Genomic DNA, 21,265 nt, shown 5'->3' on the forward strand with positions numbered 1-21,265 from the left:
CCGTGTTGGTGGGTCTACCGTGTTGGTGGGTCTACCGTGTTGGTGGGACAAGGTAGGACGTAGCCAGGGATGGTGATAGCGATGTCTATTATGAGTTAGTGGGTATAACTGTCAGCTGTTGCTTGACTACTCTGTGGGATAGTTGATTTCATTTCAGCATAAACTTCCAGATGTTAGCACAGATCTTTTCAGGATCGACGGGCTCGTGTGTGTCATTGCCGTTTCCAGTGCTTCGGCTCTTGACGGGCAGTCATCCAGTATAATTCCTTTTTTAAACTTGCTAATTGTCTCGTACAACTGAGTGGCTTGCTAAGCCATTTCAGAAGACATTTAAAAGTCAGTTATGTTGCTATGGCTCTGGTGTTGCATGCAGACCGGACTAGGTAAGGTAGCAGATTTCCTTTGCCAAGTAATATGAGTGAACCAGATAGGTTTTAACATCCTGTCAGTGGTTTCATGCTTACCATTGGACTAGATTTTATTTCCACATTTATTACTTGAGGTCAAATTTCACCATCTGCCATGTGAGATTCAAATTCATGTCCCCAGACCATTGAAATGAATGCAAGGTACTGCGGATCCTGGCGATCTGTCATAAGGCAGTGATGTGGTGCTAATGTTACTGGATTAATCCTCTCCAAAACCCAAACTATTGCTGTGTGGACATGAGTTTGAATCCCACAGCAACAGATGGTGAACTTTGAATAAAATGACTCATGTTGAACTTGAAATGTTTACTCTGGTTCTCCCTGTATTGATGTTGCCAGACCTTTTTCTTGAGCATTTTGTTTTTATTCCCTGAAGCATCATCTTGAGCCTCTGGATTACTTGTCCAGTGATATTTCCACTTTTACATCTTGCTCATCATCAAGATTAAACTGACTAGCCTGTAGTTACAAAGCTCATCTTTCACCCTATTTGAACAAGGGTACAAAACATACAGTTCTCCAGTCCTTTAGCACCATTACTCTGCCAAAGGAAGATTTGAAATTTCTGACTTCTGCAATTCAGACACTTACTCCCCTCAGTATCCTTAGATGCATCTCATCCAATCCTGGTACCATGTCAACTTTAAATCCAGGCAGCCTACTTCATATCTCCTTGTTGTCAATTTTAAAGCTTTCAAGTGTCTGTACTACCTCCTTTTGTTTTCTTGACTTGTGCAGCATGTTCTTCCATGGTAAAGACAGCTGTAAAATATTCATTTCACACTTCAGCCATACTCCATGTGCAAATTCTCTTTTTGCTCTCCAGTTGGCACCTCACACATTTTATTTATGTAGAGAAGACTTTTTTTGCTTTTCAGTAATATTCACTGACGATCTTTTCTCATAATCTCTCTCTGCTTTTCTTATTTCTTTTCACTTCCCTCTGAACATTCTAAACTCGGATTTGTTCAGACCTGCTATCTGTTTCCAGCATTCGTGACTTCACCTTTATAAATTGCTTCATGTAGCATGATCCTCCTCTGTTATACGTTTTTATACTGGGTTAAACTAAAAGAACTGTATGGTATTAACACATTCTTTGACCTTAAAAGTATGTTAGTGCATTTTCACTAATTTGGTTTTAATTCCTCAGCAGCAATGCTGCTTAACTGGACCTTTTCCTATGTTAGTTACTTAAGTATATTTTGTAAAACGGGTGATGTTTGGAAATGAATTGATAATGTTTGGTTCATGCTTTTGTGATGAACACTGCTCCAGGTAATCACTGGGCGATGGTGACCCAGGTGGATGTCAAAAGGATGTTTCCTCTTGAGAGAATCTAAAACTAGGGATCATGGTTTAAAAGAAAGAGGGCGCCCATTTAAGACTGAGATGAAGAAACATTGTTCACTATGAGGGCTGAGAGTTTTTGAATTCCTTTTCTCTAAGGGCAGTGGATACAAAATCTTTAAGTATTTTGAGGGCAGAAATAGATAGATACTGGATTATCAGGGATAAGCAGAAATGCAAGTTGAGATTGTGCTCATATTGAATACAGGTGCAGGCTTGAGCAGCTGAGTGGCCTACTCTTATCGTTGGGTGGCAATTAGGAGCAGCTACCTTTGCCAAAAGATAAGTTCTTCCTCCCTAAATCATACGAAGAATTATGGACTTTTCATTTTATGACTCGGCCATAAAAGATTTTTACTTGAATTTCTTCGAAATGTCTGTGGATATGTTCAGATTTTCTCTTAAAAATGTTCACTAAGGTCACAGATTGCAGTATGTGAGATGAAAAATTACAAACTTGCTTGACAGAATTTAGTTTTTGTGATGCTTTTTAAGTTCTGTGCAGCAAGTTCAACACCAAAGCTGTGTAGGCAAAAAGCTACAAAGCTAGATTCTATTTTCTGTGTTGATGCCTTTTTGTAGCTCATTTGATTTACTTCACTTGAATGAGTAGAAATTGTAAAGGCATATTCTTCAGTTGTCATTTAATTCTTGGCCATTTATTTGTGCTTCAATAGCTGACCTTTTTAAATCGATTGTCCACAGAGTGAACTGAGCCCGCCATTGTTAATAGAACATCCACTTCACTGCATGGTCCTGTGTGCGCAAGTACATGCTGGAATGTGGCGGAGAAATGGTTTCTCCCTAGTTAATCAGGTAAATTTGAATCATAACATTATTTAGATTGAATTTTGTAACATATGTAGAATATTTTTATATCAGACTGTGTAATGGTTATGGAGATTTTAGTTGCACAAATGTAAGTATTTTCTAAGCTTTACACTTGGCTGATATGATAAATAATGTTCTGCAAAAATCAGAAATACATTTAACATATAAGGCTATTTGTGTAATAGCTGCATTTTCTTTTAAAATGGTCTTGGCTGCTTTCCAAGCATAGATGTTGAGACCAAGATGATAGAGTCTACTGTCTCTATTTAGTTCCATTACATTATGGCATACAACATATGTTTAATTGTGTAGCTTGGATCCCAACATTGACAATTGTACGTGCTTTCCATATTAGAATTAGAACATAAAGATCGATTAACCAGGCCTTTTCAATAAATACAGACATCCTGATTTGCTATAAAAGAAAACCTATTCAATGAAGATGCAAAACTCGTCAACACTTGATTTGATATTGGAATATACACGTTTCCTCACCCCGACCCCTCAAAAACAAAAATCAAACAGTTGAACACGTACCAACGTGCATACACCTGGTAGAAAGGGGACACAAATGGATTTCTCCCTGCAGAGTTTAATTTGGTGGGAGGGATCAATTTTCATCAATCGTCATAAGTTTCCAAAGACTCAAAAAAAGGACAAAATACAGAACACTCCGATGGCTGTCAGTGTCGTGCTCCAACAAGCACTGACAGATCATGAGATCTGCACAGCTATCTCTGGGGTCTTGACTCATGGATTTTGCTAAGGAAATATGGTCTCAGGAGGTCTTCCAGCCACTCTTCAAGAGGATAGTGAGGTTTTACATTGGACTGACAACAAAGGTGCTTCAGAAACAGGAGTGATATAAGCTGGGTGCCTTTCTGTAAACATGATTCTTTCAACAACTGCAAACCAAGCAATCTCAAAGCAAAACACTTCAAACAAGACAGCCATAACACCCAAGCAGGTGATTTTGTAGAAGTGAATCCAACCAATTTGCTTAAGTCGTGTTTTCCCAGAAGTGTCTTTTTATATGCCAATGTTCTTTTCATTGGACCTTTTTAAAATAAAATCTGTGTATCTCCACAGAACTTGAAATAAATCAATTTTTCAATGATCCTTCAAAACTCCAGACATCAAAAAAATGGAATTTGAAGCCTTCATAATGGAATTTATTTTAAAAGATGTCAAATTAGTTCATGTTCAAAGACACTTGGGTGTACTTATATCAGGAACACAAGTAAGCATGCAGATACATCAAGCAATTAGGAAAATGAGTGGTGTGTTATCGTTTTGTCAAGGGTTTGGAACTAAGGAAGTCTTCCACAATTGTACAGAGCTTTGGTGAGACCACACCTGGAATACTGTGTACAATTTTGCCTTCCTTATAAGGAAGGATATACTTAAATATAAGAGGCAGTGTACCAAAGGTTCACTTGATTGGCCCCTGGAATGAGCGGTTCGTCCAATGACAAGATGTTGAATAAAGTGTGTCTCCATTTTGTGGAGTTGAGAAATACTGAGAGATTATCTCATTGTTAAATTCTAGGTTTTAAGCATAAGGGCCATTCATTTAGGACTGGGACAAGAAGAAATTTCTTGAATTAATTAGATGGGAATCTTTGGAATTCTGTACCCCAGAGCATTGTGCATGTGCCACAATTGAATCCGTTTAAGGCAGGGATTGACATTTTTGGTGTCTCGGAATTGAGACTTAGTGGAACCTGATGGGAATGTACCATTGAAACCCAAGATTGAACACTAATGTATTGAATGGCAAATCAGGCATGAACTTCTTGCTCCTATTTCTTACATTCATATGTTCCAGGTTTGTTACAGTGAAACTATTCTTTAGTTTGAAAGAGATACAAGAATGTTTCTGCAGCCCACAAATCATTAAACTGTCAAATATTTTCGCTCTTTTGCTCTTTCTTCTAGATCTATTATTATCACAATGTGAAATGCAGAGTGGAAATGTATGATAAAGACCTAATAATGCTCCAGGTAAGAACTTTCATTCCAGCTGAAGTATTACGAAAATGATAGTAATGAGATTTCAAGCAGTATAGTATAATCTCGTATAGTTACTTGTAAAGGATTTAGGCCTTTCCTCTGCAGCTTTAAATAGAATGCAGTTGTTTTAAATCTGTGATTCGTGGTTCTGTAGTTGGTGACACAAATGTCTGGAATTACTTGGATGATTTGTACCAATTTGCGATGTTTAAGTCACTTTTTTCATCTCTGAAAGATGCTTTCAATGGTTTAGAATGTCAGGCAACAGGATTACTTTGTCATCTACTGTATAGGTTTGTTGCCTTTAGAAGTGGTATGTTTTGCAGCAGTCAGAATGCAGCATTAGTTCCCAATAATTCTGTGGTTCAGTTACAGACGAAAGCACATGATTTCAGTGCATGTGGATGATTGGAGTCTGAGATCAGTATTAATGAATGTTATAAAATTGTCAAAAATGCTATTATACGTTTTGTATTTTTTAGGCTGGAGCATCTATGATGGATCCAAACCACTTTCTAATGATTATGCTTTGTCGATTTGAGTTATACCATATATTTAACAGTCCTGACTATGGCAAAAGATTTAATTCTGAACACACCAACAAGGTGAAGTAGGAATGTTTTTTTTCAAATGAAAATTCTTTTCCAGAAAAATTATGATAGTAGTGTATTTCTTTGTGTTAAGTTTGTTCAAAGTCTGAAAGTAGGAATAAGACTGTTTTTCTATTTTGACATTTCACATGGAAGTTTATTACTGAGGGTATTAATTACGTCGTATTCTTCATAAACTTTACATTTTTAGGATGTTCTACAACAAAACAATACTCTGATAGAAGAAATGCTTCACTTGATCATGATGGTGGTTGGTAAGACGTACATTTTTTTTGGAGTGACTACGCAAGATGTTTTCTCAAAATTGGCACTTGTCACTGTTTAATCAGCCTGACATCATTTAATGCAAGGAGGTTAATCTGCAGGAGCACTTCATGCCTTCAGTTTATTAAGATGGCAATATCGGAGGCTGAGCTCATTTCTAACAAGCTTTGTGTGTTATTGACTAATATCTGGTGTGATGATTTAGGAGGGGAAAGAAACCTATTTTAACATGACATTAATTATGCTTATTTTTCATTGCAATCTTGACTGTTTTAGTGAGTATTATTTGACCTTTGTTCTTCAGGAGAGAGATATACTGCTGGAGTGGGTCAGGTGTCTGCTGAGGATGAGCTGAAACGTGAAATTGTTCATCAGCTATGTATAAAGCCAATGGCACACAGTGAACTAGTTAAAGCATTGCCTGAAGATGTAAGTATAATATCGGTATAATGGTTGATAATGTTGTCTATATGCGTGTTAATTCTACCTGACGTTTTTGTTTCTTTCTGGAGTGACTTTCAGAAAGGCTTTCAGCAAGGCTTTTGGTAAGGTTTAATCTAAGGGGGCAGGAAGTTTAGAGGAGATGAGGATTCTTTGTTTGTTTTCGTCCAGAAGATGGACTGTGGAACTCACTGCTTGTGAGGGTGGTAGAGGCAGAAACTCTGGTAACATTTAAGAAATTTTCAGATGTACGTCAGCAATGCCAAGGCGCATAGCACTTTGGGCCAAATGCTGGAAAATCAGATTATTAAAGGTGGTTTTGATTGACACAGACTTTTTCTGTACTGTAGATCTCTAAGACTCTGAAAATAAGAAAAATGTCTATTATCGTGCTTGAATGACTTTTGCCTTAGGTTTTGATTCATTTTCTACCAATTTTTCGTTCTGAATTCTCCCTATTCAACCCTTTTGTACTGAGGTGTACAGTTCTGTATATTCAACTGGAGGGGCATGAGCCAATCAGCCACAACCTATTGTTAGCTGATATTCCACGGTTATCATAGCCATTGTGTATCATTCAGGGATTGGAGCCCAGATCTTGTGCTTCTTTACTGAATTAGGAGACACTGAGGGCACCACTATCTTAATTGGAATTGTCTGGTTCAGCACAGATCAAGGAGTTTAAGTTTCATTGCCATCATGCCACACCATTTGTTCCATAGTTTGTTGATCATTTTGTTCTGGAAATCTTTCTGAACTGTTGTTATAGTGTTACGAAAATATTATTTAAAGCTGACTTATAATATCAGTAGCTAGATGTATTGATTGATTAATTTACAATATAATCAGCTGGACATGCATGCGTCTTGAACTTTATCAATAGAAAACCTTTCAGAAGGAAGGGCACTGGTTTCTGCAGCAAAAGGGTTACGTTTGCAAAGAACATAAACTGCTTGAATGGACTGAACCTGTAACACTTTCAGAGAGGTCACATAGAGTCATAGAGCACGGAAACAGACCCATTGGTCCAACTGGCCCGTGCTGACCAGACATCCCAATCTGACCGAGTCCCATTTGCTAGCATTTGGCCCATGTCCCTGTAAACCCTTCCTATTCCTATACCCATCCAGATGTCTTTTAAATGTTGCAATTGTACCCACCAGTGCCGGTTCATTCCATACATGCACTACCCTCTGCCCTCTATTCAGACTTGTCCTATAGCTCAAATCCTCCAATCCCAGCAACACCCTTGTAAATCTTTTCTGCACCTCTCCAGTTGAACACCATCCTTCCTAGAGAAGGGTGATCAGAATTGTATGCATATTCTAAAAGTGGTTTCGCCAATGTCCTGTACAGAAGCAACGTGCTGCCATAACTCCTTACTTAATGTTCTGACCGATGAAGGAAAGTGTGCCAAGCACCTCCTTCACCACTCTGTCTACTTGTGACTCCACTTTCAAGGAACTGTGCACCTGCACTCCTAGCTGTCTTTGTTCAGCCGCACTCCCCAGGGCCTACCATTAACTGAATAAGTCCTGTCCTGGTTTGCCTTACCAAAATGCAACACCTCATATTTATCTTAATTAATCTCCATCTCCCACACCTCGGCCCATTGGTTCATCTTATTCAGGTCCCATTGTACTCTGAGGTAACCACCTGTTTTGCTGTCATTCGCAAACTTATTTACCATGCCTTGTATATTCACATCCAGAGCATTTATATAAATGATGAATAACAGTGGACCAGCACTGATCCTTGTGGCACACCACTGGCCACAGGCGTCCACTCCATAAAGGAGGCCTGTAACACCACCCTCTATCTCCTGCCTTCAAGCCAATTTTGTGTCCATTTGAATTGCTCCGTCTGGATCCCATGTGATCTCACCTTACTGACCAGTCAACAACGTGGAACCTTATTGAGCGCTTTGCTGAAGCACATATAGACAAAGTCTATGCTCCTGCTTTGCCAATCTTCTTTGTTACTTCTTCAATAAACTCAATCAATTTGAGGCTGTAAAATAGCTTTGTTTAAGGCACATAGAATATCTGCCACAGTAGCAACAGCCTTTACCTCCCCAACCCCCGAATCAACCCCTCATCAAAGTTTGAGAGTTTTCCCATTGAAAGACCCGGTCTCTGTAAATGCAGCATTTATAAAGGAGAAGTCTGAATCTACACCACTATCTTGAAGAACCAACCATATATGGCCCAGGGAGAAGTCCATGTTCTCTGCAATAATGTCATTCGGCATGCCACCAATGCATAAACTTCTGGTTTCGGAAGTTGCTGCTGTTCACAGACCTCTGAGGTCCATGCACTGAAAACAAATATTAGAGTCAACATTGACAGAAGCATAGCCAGTGTGGAAATTACTTCAGCTATAGACTAGCATTTGTCACAATCTCCTTTTAATTACTTTACCAAGTACTTATCCAAAATCCTTTTAAGATAGTGCTCTGTGATGTTTTGTAATTTTTTCCAAGCTTGGAATGAATATCTTTTCAGCCAAGGTTGTTGAATATATATGCATATTTTAAACATTGTCTTAATTTTTGCATATTTGCTCGAGCTTTTTTAAAAAATAAAGCTAACCCTTGTTAACTGAGGAACAGGCTGCCTTGTTTCTAATACAGTACTAAGCTACAATTTATAAATATATTTAATCAACAGTGTCACCTCCCTTTTAAGTTCCAAGTCTGTTGTGGCCACTGGAGAAGTTGGGAGAAGGAGATGAATCAGTTCACCACTCCTAACCTGTTTAAAACAATACAAATATGTAGATCACAAAAGTAAACATCATTTGAGGATTGAACATTTTATGGTCCCAACATGAAGCTGTAGATTAGGATACTCAGCATTTAAAGCATATATAATAATTAGTTCTGTAAGTGATGTACATCCTGCTGATTTTTTTTCCCTCTTAGGAGAATAAAGAGACTGGAATGGAAAAGGTTATTGAATCTGTAGCCTCTTTCAAGTAAGTATACAACTCCAGGTGAAGTGCTGCATTAGTTGGATATTGAATTGAATTAGCTTTATTGTCACTATGGTCTACTAGCATGTTAATCCCATGACTTTTCCATCACAGGAAGCCAGGATTAACAGGAAGAGGGCTTTATGAGCTAAAACCTGAATGCGCCAAGGAATTTAATGTTTTCTTCTACCATTATTCTAGGGCCGACCAATCCAAGGTAAACTATAATTAAGTCCATTTAGTATAGAATGAATCTAGATTCAATGTGCATCAATACTTCAACAATTAATTGAAGGTATTAAATAGTCAAAGTGTCTTTGTCTCTGTCTCCAGTCCATAAAGCAACCCTCTAACACAACCCTCCATTTCTTGCCTTCAAGCCAATTTTGTTTCCATTTGAATTGCTCCCCCTGGATCCCATGTGTGTTAACCTTACTGACCAGTCTGCAGTGTGGAACCTCATTGAGTGCTTTGTTGAAGCACATATAGACAAAGTCTACTGCTCTGCCTTTGTCAATTTGCTTTATCTCTGTCTCTGTCCACCATCTGGGCCAGAGGTCTGTGATAGGTCCCACCTGCCGCGTAGGACTGTCATCTCATGACTGAACAGGTTGAGTGAATTTTTTTAAAAATTTGTGTGGATTATGTACTGTCTTGAGTGTTAAAGCCAAATCAGAGATGTGTACAAAAGATAAAATAAGGAGCACCAAAACCTATAGTCCTTCACATGAAATATTCCCCATCTAATCATGCATCTCATGCTTCTCTCAATATCACAAAATTATGTAGTTGTGGAAGGAAGATGTTTGGCCTGTTATGTCAGCGTCAGCTCTGAGCAACCATCATGGTGTAATGCCATCTTTCGCTTTTTTCCCAAAACTGCGTTATTTCTGTTCAAATCATCTTGAATACCTTGATTGAATCTGCCTCCATGTCCAAGCAATGCATTCCATTGTGAAACTTGCCTTGTGAAAATATTTCTTTTCTCACTCTATTTAGATTATTTGCTAAACCACCCCTAAATTCAGGGAAGACTGAAGTATTATGACCAGTGCCTCTGTACTTTTGACTCTTACTCTGATATACCGGAATGCGTGCCATCAGGTCATGGCATCTTGTTAATTCTTCAAGTGCCATCACCTTTTTTCAATACCATTTCCTTATCAGTTTTGAACCCTTCTCGTGACTGGGATTCCTTTCCTTTTACCCATAGCCTGTGCACCATCTGCTTCCTTAGTCAAGACAGATGTGAAATATCTCTTTTAATAGCGTAACTATGCCCCCTGCCTCCATGAGAATGCTCTTTGGTCTCTAATTGGGTTTTTACCATGGCTTTTACTCTTTATGCACCTGTAAAAGACTTGGGATTACCCTTTGTTATCTGCCAGTCTTTTTTCACAATCCCTTTCTGTTTCTGACTTTTTCCACTCCCTACTGTACATTTTGTGTTCAAATTTGTTCTCAATTTTATATTTGACCTGACACCTGCGTAAGCACACTATTTCTTTATCTTAACTTCTATTTTATTTCACATTCAGGGAGCTGGAGGGCTTCAGTTGCGCTGCTTTTCCATTTTGAGGGTATATTGGTACTGTATTTGAGCCATCTGCTCTTTGAAGGCAACATATTGTTCAGCTTCAGGTTCTCTGACAAGTCTTTGGTGCCAGTCTATCCAGTGCAATTCTGTTCTTGCTACAGTATGAAGTTGGCTCCTTGTCAGTTAATCATTCCTACTATGGATTGCCCTATAACACTGTCATTTTAAACCTTATAAGAATCCCTAACCCTGAAATGTTCTGCCACTGACACTTGATCTGCTTGGTCCATCTTATTCCCAAGGACCAGTTCTAGCAGTGACTCCATTTTTGGTGAACTTGACACACAGTACTGTAGAAAATTCTGCTGAACACAATTTTAAAAATGCTTTCTCGTCTTTGACCTCGAATCAAAGATGATGTTTTCATGCCATGGATAAGCTTTTGTAACTGAATTTTTATTCACATCTTTTCCTCTGAAGGCCCAGCAGCCTTGGTCCCATCGTGACAAATCACAGCGAGTCAATTATACACAGACATCTTCTCTGGTCTTGGACATCAGCAACTGAAAGTAAAGAAATGTCTTGGGACATTAAAGGATATCAATTAGCAGTGACTCCTTTTGGAACTGTGTACTACATTTCCTGACTCGTATTCCTATTGACTATTTGTATATTGACCCTTAAAGGGGAAAGAGAACCATAGATTTTAAAACATCCAATGTCAGAAGAAATGTTGGTAAAGATGCTTAACACAATCATCCCTTCCTTTTATGGTCTTGTTCTTCACTGACCGTTACACCATTCTTTACTTCCTCCACTCTTCCCCTCCCCCCTCTGTTGTTATCTCATCACTTTACAACATGTATGACTTGAATAATGAACTGATTGATTGATTTATTACTGTGCCATCATAGTTTGAGAGGCATTTTTGAATTTGTTTCTTCAAACTACTTATGAAACACCTATCGAACAATTTTGTGAAATTCAAACGCAGTCTGTTTGGTGTATTTCTTTAGCCCGGGTTTCACGTTTACTTGAAATTTATAAGTATATATTTTACGAGGTTTCAAAGTTCTTCTTATACTTTTTTTAAGTTGTGTTTACTAACTGTGCTCACTAAAAATAAGTTCATATCACTTTATTTTACTTTAGGCTGAAGAAGCCCAAAGGAAGTTGAGGAAGCAAAATGGAGAAGACATGGGTATGTTAAAATTTTTCCACTTCCATCTCATTTTGAAGTTAATTTTATTTCGTTTTGGATTGGGAGATGGTCTGCTCACATACCATTGTCGACACAGTAGTTAATCTGGCTCCATGAGTTCTTTGTTTTTCACTTGGGTTGGGTTTTACTTTCATTCACTATCTTCCACATTGGACAAATCAGGATTGTGAACAGTGTTAATATTAGGTGCGCTAACAGCTTCTATTTTTCTTTCTAATCGATCAGGTCAGGATTGAGAGATGTGGATAGACAAGTTTTGAAATAACTTCATTTTTGCTCATACTTTGCAACTAAATTGCAGTTGGAGTTACATTTATGACCTTCAGGTTTACAAGCATCCAAGTAATGAATACAATCCGATACAAGGGTATAATTTTAAATTTCTGATGTAAGAACATTTCCTGTACTTGGGGATGGATGTTTTAAGTTGTCCTACGATATATAATGATTTGTGTGCAAATTGACAGTTGAATAGACTCTGGAAGGGAAATATACTGCCTGTTTCTCTAATTGTATTTAACCAGGCATTCTCATTTGCTTTAGTCAAGACAGTCAATTATTTTTAACAATGGTTTCTGGCGTGGTATAGTCAATAGGAAGCAAGAAAGGGCCAAAAGATGATTATTTTATGTTGTATGAATTGGGATATTCAACACAACATTCATTTGCTGATAATGCTTTCAGAAATTAATGTCCTTTTGATTTTTCAGCAGTGTTGGGAGAACATTTTTGATTATGGAAGCTAACTTAGCTTGTTTTGTTTATTTAGAAGTTTAGGGTGATGTAAAAAAAATTGCCTTTGATAACCATGTTATATAAAAAGTCGAACTTGTTTTCTAAAAATTTATCTTGAAAATACTTGGGATTTGTTCAGGATTCAATGTTCTGGTGCTCCTGTTCGCGTGTAAAAATATCACAACCCAATGCCAACCTCTGGTTTGAGCTGAGTAACTTCATCGACATGGATACAGAAGTTGTCAATCATGTCCAAAAGTGAAGAATTAATTTTGAATACTTTTTTATACTTGAACTGGAGCCAGTGCGCACAACTTGAAGCTATTTTGCAATAATATTATTCATGAAACTATCTTTGTTTTAGCTCTTCCACCTCCTGTCCTTCCGCATTTTTGCCCCCTGTTTGCCAGTCTGGTAAACGTCCTTCAGTCAGATGTTTTTGTGTATATCTTGAGAACAGTGCTACAATGGGTTGTGGAACCAAATGGACATGCTTGGACTGAAAGTATGTTACAAAGGGTAAGCTTTGCTAATCTCTTTACATTTCAAAGTCAGACGCATTCATTATTTGGAATTTATCTTGTCTCTTCACCACAGTTGAAAATAAACTTTTGTTTGAGTTTGACCTAGTTTTGAGATGGCAAAATGGAGGGAAACTTTGTTTATTACTTCTTTCCAATTAAATGATTAATCCTGCTATGTTGAAACATCAGAAACTATGTTGGAGCAGACTCATGACAGGGCTATAAGGAATGAATAATCGATCAGAATGGAAGGAATTGTTGAGAATTTATTGAAAAATGCAGTCATTTAAAAGTTTATTAATAACTTTTTTGTTTTCTTTTGGAGTTTGTTACCCTCTCATCCAAAACAGAAGCTGTCCCTGATATTGGTATTATTATCAGAGCTGAGTTCAAAAGTTGCATTTGTTTTTCCTTGTTGTCTTAACTGTTTTTGTTGTATATTGCTTCCAAATTATAACATTAATGCAAGCCTGTTCTCACTTGGTACTGACAGAAAAAGTGCAGTAAATGTAGAATCAGGGCCAAATTTGTACCCAGAGCAAGTTGAATGGAAGTTTGTATTCCTATCTACTCGGAAACACAGAAGAGTCCAGTTTTTGGACAGGATGTTTGGTATGTGTGCTCTGTTTTGCTCACATGTTTAAATTGCACATGGAAGTGGGATTGATGTGTTACATGCATTCGTACTGCATTTTGAGGGGGTTCTGAAGACCATGTCAGTCGAATGCAGTCAGTTGGGTGACATCTTTGATTTCACCAGAAAGGAACCAGCCAAGTTGTTTTTGTGGTACAATCTTATAATTCAAACGTGGCCAGTAAGGCATGAAATTCAAAGCATTTTTCATAGTATAATGAAAATCGTCAATGTGCTCCTTAAATTCTCAAGATTGAAATTGATAGAGGACAGATATTGGAGTTAAGTCAACCAAATTGGAACATATTTGAGGGCCAAGTCATCTGTCTGTTTTTTGTGTTTCTAGTGCTAATCATTGCCTATTACATGCTGGCATGAATTTACATTTTGTACTGAAATCCCATTTGAAGAATATTTAGTGAATTTAAGCTGGCAAAGGCTCCTAGGATGTATTTGGTGTCAAGTCATGCTTTTGATGGCCATGTTTTGTGAGAATGTTTGATGTAATAACATGAAGAGAGTTGTTTAAATTTCTTTGTTTACACAGTCTTCATAATTTGTGAATCTGCTTTTACTACCCACAGATGACTCATGAGGTCAGCCCTAGACCCTATCTTTGTCTCGTTCAGCCTGCCTCAGTAAACTGATTGATTGCAGTCCTGTTGTGGTACATAGGAAAAGTACACAGGAGTGGTATCTGCATTTTTTTTATTATTGGCAGGAAGACAGTGTCCCTATCCCGCATGAATAATGGGGACTGTTGGATATATTCATAGCTCAGTCGTCTTCATATACAATTCTCTTACTGCAATGACCAAGTTATGTTTGGAAGCTAACCTTGTTTTGGAAATACGTTGTTTTTCTTCTGTCCTTTTCGAAAAGTGCTTGGTATTTTATATCAGGGTGCCACTATGTTTTGAGAATTATGTATGTGCAATTGTATCTTAGCACTTTGCCACAACAGAAATTAATCAAATACCAATGAGCACTGTCCTTTATTGTTGTTTATGGCTCATTATTTTGGCTGTCTTTGAATAGATAGGTTTAACTATGTCATAATCCTGTTCACCTAGGTTTTGCACTTGATTGGAATGGCTTTAAATGAAGAGAAACAACAAATGGAAAGTGCAAGTGCAGACAGTGATGTGACCTTTAACTTCACCTCAAAATTTTCATGTATGTATTAGTTTTGTCAAAAATTCTGTTGCTTGGTAAATAAAAGAAAATCAAAATGAGACAGGTGCCATTTATTCATTTGGTTCAGTCGTTTAAATTTTTTTTCCTACCCCAGATTCACATCTTTCCCCTGCCTGTTGATGAAAATTAGTATCAATGAAAAATTCTATAAATTTCATCAGAATAATTTAAATAATTCTATTAAGGTGTGCTATATCAAGTGAAGTTATGCAAGTGTTGGTTATTTGCATATTGACATTTTAATTTGCTTTGGAATTATTTGACAGGTCCTGGGGAGGCTCCAGAAAACACACCTAGCATTTTGGCAATGCTAGAAAGCTTGCAGAATTCTCCTCATTTGGAGGTTTATAAGGACATGATCAAATGGATACTTAAGGTATATGCCAATGCTAATCAGTTGAATTTCTTTGTTCTGATTCAATGTTATCAGAAAATAGATTTGTACAGAAGCAGATCTGTCTTGAGGGAGCAATCACTGACACTTAAATAATACCATTCCCAAAATGCTTTCTGCTCCTGTCTTTATTTCTCAGTGTGAGAAAGGGTACCTTTTATCTCTTTAACTGATTTATAGCCTAACAGTGCCGCAGCCAAAGCCAACATTATTTTCCATTTTTATTCAACCATCTGTTATGTTGTCATGGACTGTAGTTACACTACCTCATCTGCACCAGTAGGAAACAAGACTGTTTTCAGGTTTGCACTGATGTGAAATTGATAACATAATGCAAGAGTCCCAATTTGATGCGAATGCCATTAAACTAAGAAATGAGAGTCATTCCTGGTGCACTGTCGTGTTGCTTAGGTTTCATACTATGTTGGTATAATGTCAGTAAAATATGAATTTTCATTTCAAATCTCTTTTTAATTCATTTGTGTGACGTGGGCTGTCACTGGCAGGCCAGGAATTATTGCCTGTCCCTGGTTGCCCTCGAGGAGGTGGTGGTGAGCTGCTTTTTTTTTTTTTTTTTTTTGACTCACTGCGGTTCATGTGCTGTAGGTTGATCTACCATGCTGTTAGGGATGGAATTCCAGAACTTTGACCCAGCAACAGTGAAGGAATTGTGATATATTTCCAAGTCAAGATGGTGAGTGACTTGGAGGGGAACTTGCAAGTGTTCCTGTGTATCTGCTGCACTTGTCCTTCTAGATTGAAGTGGTTATGGGTTTGGAAGTGCTGTCTTAAGAATCTTTGAATTTCTGCAATGCATCTTGTTGACAGTGCATATTTCTCATAATGAGTGTTGGTGTTGGAGGTAGTGGATGTTTCTTGATGCGCTGATCAAGTGGCCTGCTTTGTCCTGGATGGTGTCAAGCTTCTTGAGTGTTCCTAGAGCTGCACCCATTCAAATAAGTAGGTAGTACTCCATCACACTCCTGACTTCTGTCTTGTAGGTGGTGGACAGGCTCAGGGGAGTCAGGAGGTGAGTTATTCACTCACAGTATTCCTCGGCTCTGACCAACTCTTGTAGCTACAGTGTTTATGTGGTGAGTCCAGTTGAGTTTCTGGTTAACGTTAATCCCCAGGATGTTGATAGTGGGGATTCCATGATGGTAACAGCAGCAGTGTTGAGAGAAAACCATCACTTGCAAGTTCCACTTTAAATCTCACACCATCCTTATGGCTGTACGCTGCTAATACAAACCATACCAATTCTTTGTTCGTATTTGCTCTGATAGTGTAGGTGCCATTAGTATAAGGACTTAAGAGGGTCATGGAGGGAGCTCATCATCATCTTTTCATGATAACCTGGGATTGGGCAATAAATGCAGCTTTGCCCAAAATCTCAGAACAAATGAGAGAGAAACCACGTATCATTGATAGATACCATTCAATGTTTAACACTAAACACTTAATCACTATGATTTTGGAAAAACAATGTAATGGTCCATAAAGAGAGATAGTAGGAACTGCCGATGCTAGAAAATCTGAGATAACAAGGTGTAGAGCTGGATGAACACACCAGGCCAAGCAGCATCAGAGGAGCAGGAAGGTCCATAAAGCCTGTTCTGCAATTTCATAATATCATGGTTGATTCTTGAGCTCAACTCCATTTTCCTGCCTCATCCCCATATCCCTTTGATTCCTTTAGTGCCTAAAAATGGATCAATCTCCTCCTTGAGATTATAAACTGCTGAGCCTTCAGAAACCCTGAGTTACAGAATTCTAAAATTTGACAACCCACTGAGTGAAGAAATTTCTCATCTTAGTCCATACTGGCTATTCCCTCATGCTGTTACAATGCTTCTTCGTTATAGAACGTATTGGCCCCTCTACTCAATTGCTACTTCTCAGACAATTCTCTCATGCAAAGGCTAAATTTAGTTAACTTTTGTGGTGCCCATTTTGAGACAAGTGCGTCAGTTATGGATATGGCACCAAAACTGTACATAGTACTCCAGGTGTGGTGTTGCCAAAATCCTGTACAATTGCTGAAAGACTTGCTTGATGATGTACTCCAAGCTTAAAAAGGGCCAACATAGAATTTGCTTTCCTAGTTGATACTGTACTGGTATGTTGACTGTCCAAGGATGTCCAAATCTGAATGATCATCAATATTTACTAGCTTCTTGCTGAAAGATGTGCAGTATTTTTTTGCCCACCAAAGTGAATAAGTTTACATTTTGCCACATAATTCTACTTAGCCTACTACTGACCCATTCACTTAAGCATACTCATTTGCAGTATCTTAGGATAAATCTTAATACTTCCCTGGCATGAATTTTGAAGTGGTCATGCAATTCAGCAGGTTGACAGTTGTGGGGCCAGGATCCTACCACTTTCCAACCACTGCATGATTACGTCTGTACAGGAAAGCTCGTGAATGCTTTCTCACTGTGGGTAATTCAGTGGATAATTAATGCTCACTTAAGAGTCTCATCCTGCCACCACTGGTACAATCAGAGTTCAAAGCTGAGAAATATATTGAAACTAAATACTACTAATTGATTATTTTTCTTAACAATTTGTAATTACTGAAAAGCAGTGATTTCTGTGGCAATTATATAACCTAAACAACTTGTGCATTTCATGTAATAGGCATTACAATTTGCAGGTGTCTGTGCTTTTTAACATATTCCAACATGTTGTGCAAACCTTTGAGGAAAGATGTTCCATTTTGCAATGACAGTAGTTGCAGTCTTTCAAGTGCCATATAAAATTAGAATTACTTTTTAAAAGGAAATGCTTGTAATCCACTGGGAGAGAAAATCTTGACTAATTTCAGCACTTAATCAGAAAGCAATTATCAAATGTGTCCTCATCGTAGGTCATCTTCGTATGAAGATCAACAATGTATTTTCAGTGATGTAATGGATTGAAACACAGTTTTAATTTGTAAAACCGTCTGAAGTTAATTAATGGACCAATAATAAAACTTGCTACTTTGTTTTGCACATAACATAAATGCAAGTAGGAAAATTGGCAACAGGATTTTGCTACTGGGGCAGTTTTTATGAGATACGTAGCTTTGCTGCATGTCAGGTTACTTAGAGCTTACAGTTAATTGGAGTGGGGGTGGTGGAAATCATCCTTTTTGACAGCCTTATTTCAGATCGTCCAAAACCCCTCAATAAAACGTTAAAGTTAATTGCCTGAGTTTCCTTTTGAATTGGGCCCTTCCACTGATTAGCCTAATATTTGCCTTTTGTTTGAATATGCATTCTGTGCCCAGTTTGTGATAATTCATGGTACTGGCATGAGAGCATCCGATTCAATTCTGAAAATGTATTTTGGAAAAGTCCAATTCATTTTCGAAGAAGCAAATAAATGGCCTTTTTATTTGGAAGACCTAGAACAGTGAACACCAGTATACCTCATCTGTGATTACACAAATTTATGAAACGTGAAAGGCAAAAACTGAGTGTTAACATAACAGTAATAAAATGGATTATTAACTTGTTTTCAATTCTGACAAGACTGAATTTTGTTTTAAAGCTGTTTGGAATTGTTAAAAAGATGAGAGAACGAAGCAATTTGGCCCCTATTGTAGAAACAGAAGGGCATGGCATAGAAGAGGTAAGATAATGTCATAACAGTAAGACCATTTAAAACGTTTTCTTTTCCTGAAAGAGAAAGCAGGGCTTTGTACAGCCGTTAAATTTTAAGGTACTTTCCAAAATGTGTGCTGAAGCACAAAAATTATTGTAATCCTTCAGAAGTATTTGTTAATAGTATACGAATTTTTCAGTTGTAAAAGGCACAATTCTTGTAATTTTTGGGATATTTTGTGAATAACAGGATCTTGTTGAAATTTGCCCTTCCAGTTGTGTCTTCCCATTTATTAAGTTACAGTTTTTTTCATTTTTGTTTGTGATTTTTTTTTCTCCTTCCCTTCTTTTCCCTTTTGTATCCTGCTGGAGGCATTGGCTCTTTAAGCTGCTAGTGTTCGTGCCATAAACAGGCCTCACCATATCATCTAAATGCCTATTTGTTTGTGTGTACTTTGGTTATAAACATCAGCTTGATGTTAATTTGCAGGCACAATGCACCTGATGTTGACATAAATATCTTGAACACCCAGGGGCAGCACCCCTGGTGTTTATTCCTCAGCACTCCCAAGTCTGTGAAACCAAAAATAACAGCTTTGAACTACTGACAGCAGCTAATTCAGAACCAAAAACCATTTCTGATTTTGAGACCTTGCTTGTAATTTTGGCTTAGTCTTCGATAAGCTGTCTGACCCATTGAAGGGATTGTGATTTAAAGTTAAATTAATAAAATTGTTTCATTGCAGGTTTGTTGACATCTGTAATTTGATGAGCATTTTTATATGTCTACAATTACTTTCATATTAGATAAAATTGTAAATTTTTTTACTGGACAGTGCATACCTTGACAAGATATTGAATTTCATTGAAACCAGATACTTTATTATCTGAGTAAAGCATTTTTTTCATAAAGCTAAGAATGTTTAACATGCAGTGAGCTTCTCTCTTCTGCCTTCCAGTAAACTGCCCCCTCCCACTTCCCTTTGAGATTGAAAGTATTACATTGCAAACTATGTTTTGTATTTGGTCACACTGTTAATCGTCCTTTTTAGTGTTCACGAGATAAAGATAAAGCAGATAGGAAGCGGAAAGCTGAAATTGCCCGTCTGCGAAGAGAGAAGATATTGGCCCAGATGTCAGAAATGCAGAGACATTTTATAGATGAAAATAGAGAGTTATTTCAACAGACATTAGAAGAACTAGAAGCTTCATCTTCCACAGTCACTGACAACAGGTAAACATATAGGTGTTGTATATCAGACATTTGTTTGTTGCATTGTATGTTTTAGTAATTTTTAAAGGAAAATTGTATTCTTGTCTAAATTGTCACATTATCTTTAATCACATAGTGTTAGCACCTTTACTACGAACTCAAAAGTACAAATGTTTCAACAGGAAAATTGGCACTAGTGAAGAGGTAATGAAAATAGGGTGCTGTCACTGGGCTTGTGGCATTTTCAGGATACAATTGACAAAGATCTGAGAGTCAGTTCCCTCCTAAAAATTCACTCGGATAGTAGGAACTGCCGATGCTGGAGTCTGAGATAACGAGGTGTGGAGCTAAAAATAAAAGTGAATGAATGGCTATGTTTTTGTCTAATTTTCATTTGCAATTTTAACGTGTCATTAAACTGAGACAACATGCTTATGAGCAAATTTTATCTAACCCAACACCATACATAAACCAAGTTAATCTTCCTTCACGGAAACGTTGTTCATCCTGTGTAATGCTCTTTCTTTTCTCCTGATGTCAGTATACTTTCCCACCTTCTAATTCATGCTGACATTCTGTAGCTCAATCGCACCTTCACCTCCACTGTTGCCCTTTTTCCATAAAACTATTCTAATGTCTCACCCATGGCTGGGCTCCTAGTGTGGCTCTTTGGTCTCTCATGACTATGGAATACAGATTTTAAAGTTTATGGAGAAATATTGACAAATTAGTCACCAGATTTGTGGTGAAGTACTATCAGAACCTGCACTCTTCTTTCCAAACCGCTACTGCATTGCTAAAACAACGCAAAGCTTTGCTTCTCCGTGATATCTGTTTTCTTAAGCCCCCTCACCACCACCTCCACTCTGAATACCAAGAGTAAATGTGAGGAACTCATAGATTTCTTTGTCATGAATATTGAAACCATCTGTTCAGCTGCTTCTGCTGCTTCCTTTCCTTCCCTTAGCCAAACCTTCCTGAAGGTTTCTCCCACCCTTGCTCACTTTTTTCATTGTTTCTGTTCTATCTCACAATCTCCCCTCTAAGTGTATCCCATCCATACCATTCGCTTCCTGTTCTCTTGACCTTATTTCCACTAAACTGCTAACCACCAAACCTCTGTTTCCATGTCACCTCATATTATTAATGGTTCACAACTTTGGACATTGTCCTCCTTTTCAAATCTGCCAGCATCATAATGTCTTCAGAAAAGAATTGACCTTTACCTTTACACATTACAAGCCCAGCTGCAATTTCCTTTTTCTCCCCAAATCCTTGGTGTATTATCATCTCCCAGATATG

The 21,265-nt window shown here is 37.7% G+C and overlaps 1 protein-coding gene across 1 annotated transcript in view; it reads left to right on the plus strand.

Moving 5' to 3' along the window:
* ubr2 (ubiquitin protein ligase E3 component n-recognin 2) overlaps positions 1–21,265 on the plus strand; it is a 137,230-nt gene that overhangs the window by 78,378 nt on the left and 37,587 nt on the right. Inside the window, exons 13-25 of the mRNA XM_048601332.1 lie at positions 2,484–2,594; positions 4,548–4,613; positions 5,105–5,227; positions 5,424–5,487; positions 5,802–5,926; positions 8,862–8,914; positions 9,026–9,128; positions 11,601–11,649; positions 12,770–12,924; positions 14,637–14,739; positions 15,027–15,136; positions 18,698–18,778; positions 19,803–19,984. Of these exons, the coding sequence (XP_048457289.1) occupies positions 2,484–2,594; positions 4,548–4,613; positions 5,105–5,227; positions 5,424–5,487; positions 5,802–5,926; positions 8,862–8,914; positions 9,026–9,128; positions 11,601–11,649; positions 12,770–12,924; positions 14,637–14,739; positions 15,027–15,136; positions 18,698–18,778; positions 19,803–19,984 (1,325 nt within the window). The remainder of the gene's footprint in view (positions 1–2,483; positions 2,595–4,547; positions 4,614–5,104; positions 5,228–5,423; positions 5,488–5,801; positions 5,927–8,861; positions 8,915–9,025; positions 9,129–11,600; positions 11,650–12,769; positions 12,925–14,636; positions 14,740–15,026; positions 15,137–18,697; positions 18,779–19,802; positions 19,985–21,265) is intronic.

This window comes from Rhincodon typus, chromosome 9 (genome assembly GCF_021869965.1).
Source record: "Rhincodon typus isolate 14 chromosome 9, sRhiTyp1.1, whole genome shotgun sequence".
NCBI lineage: Eukaryota > Metazoa > Chordata > Chondrichthyes > Orectolobiformes > Rhincodontidae > Rhincodon > Rhincodon typus.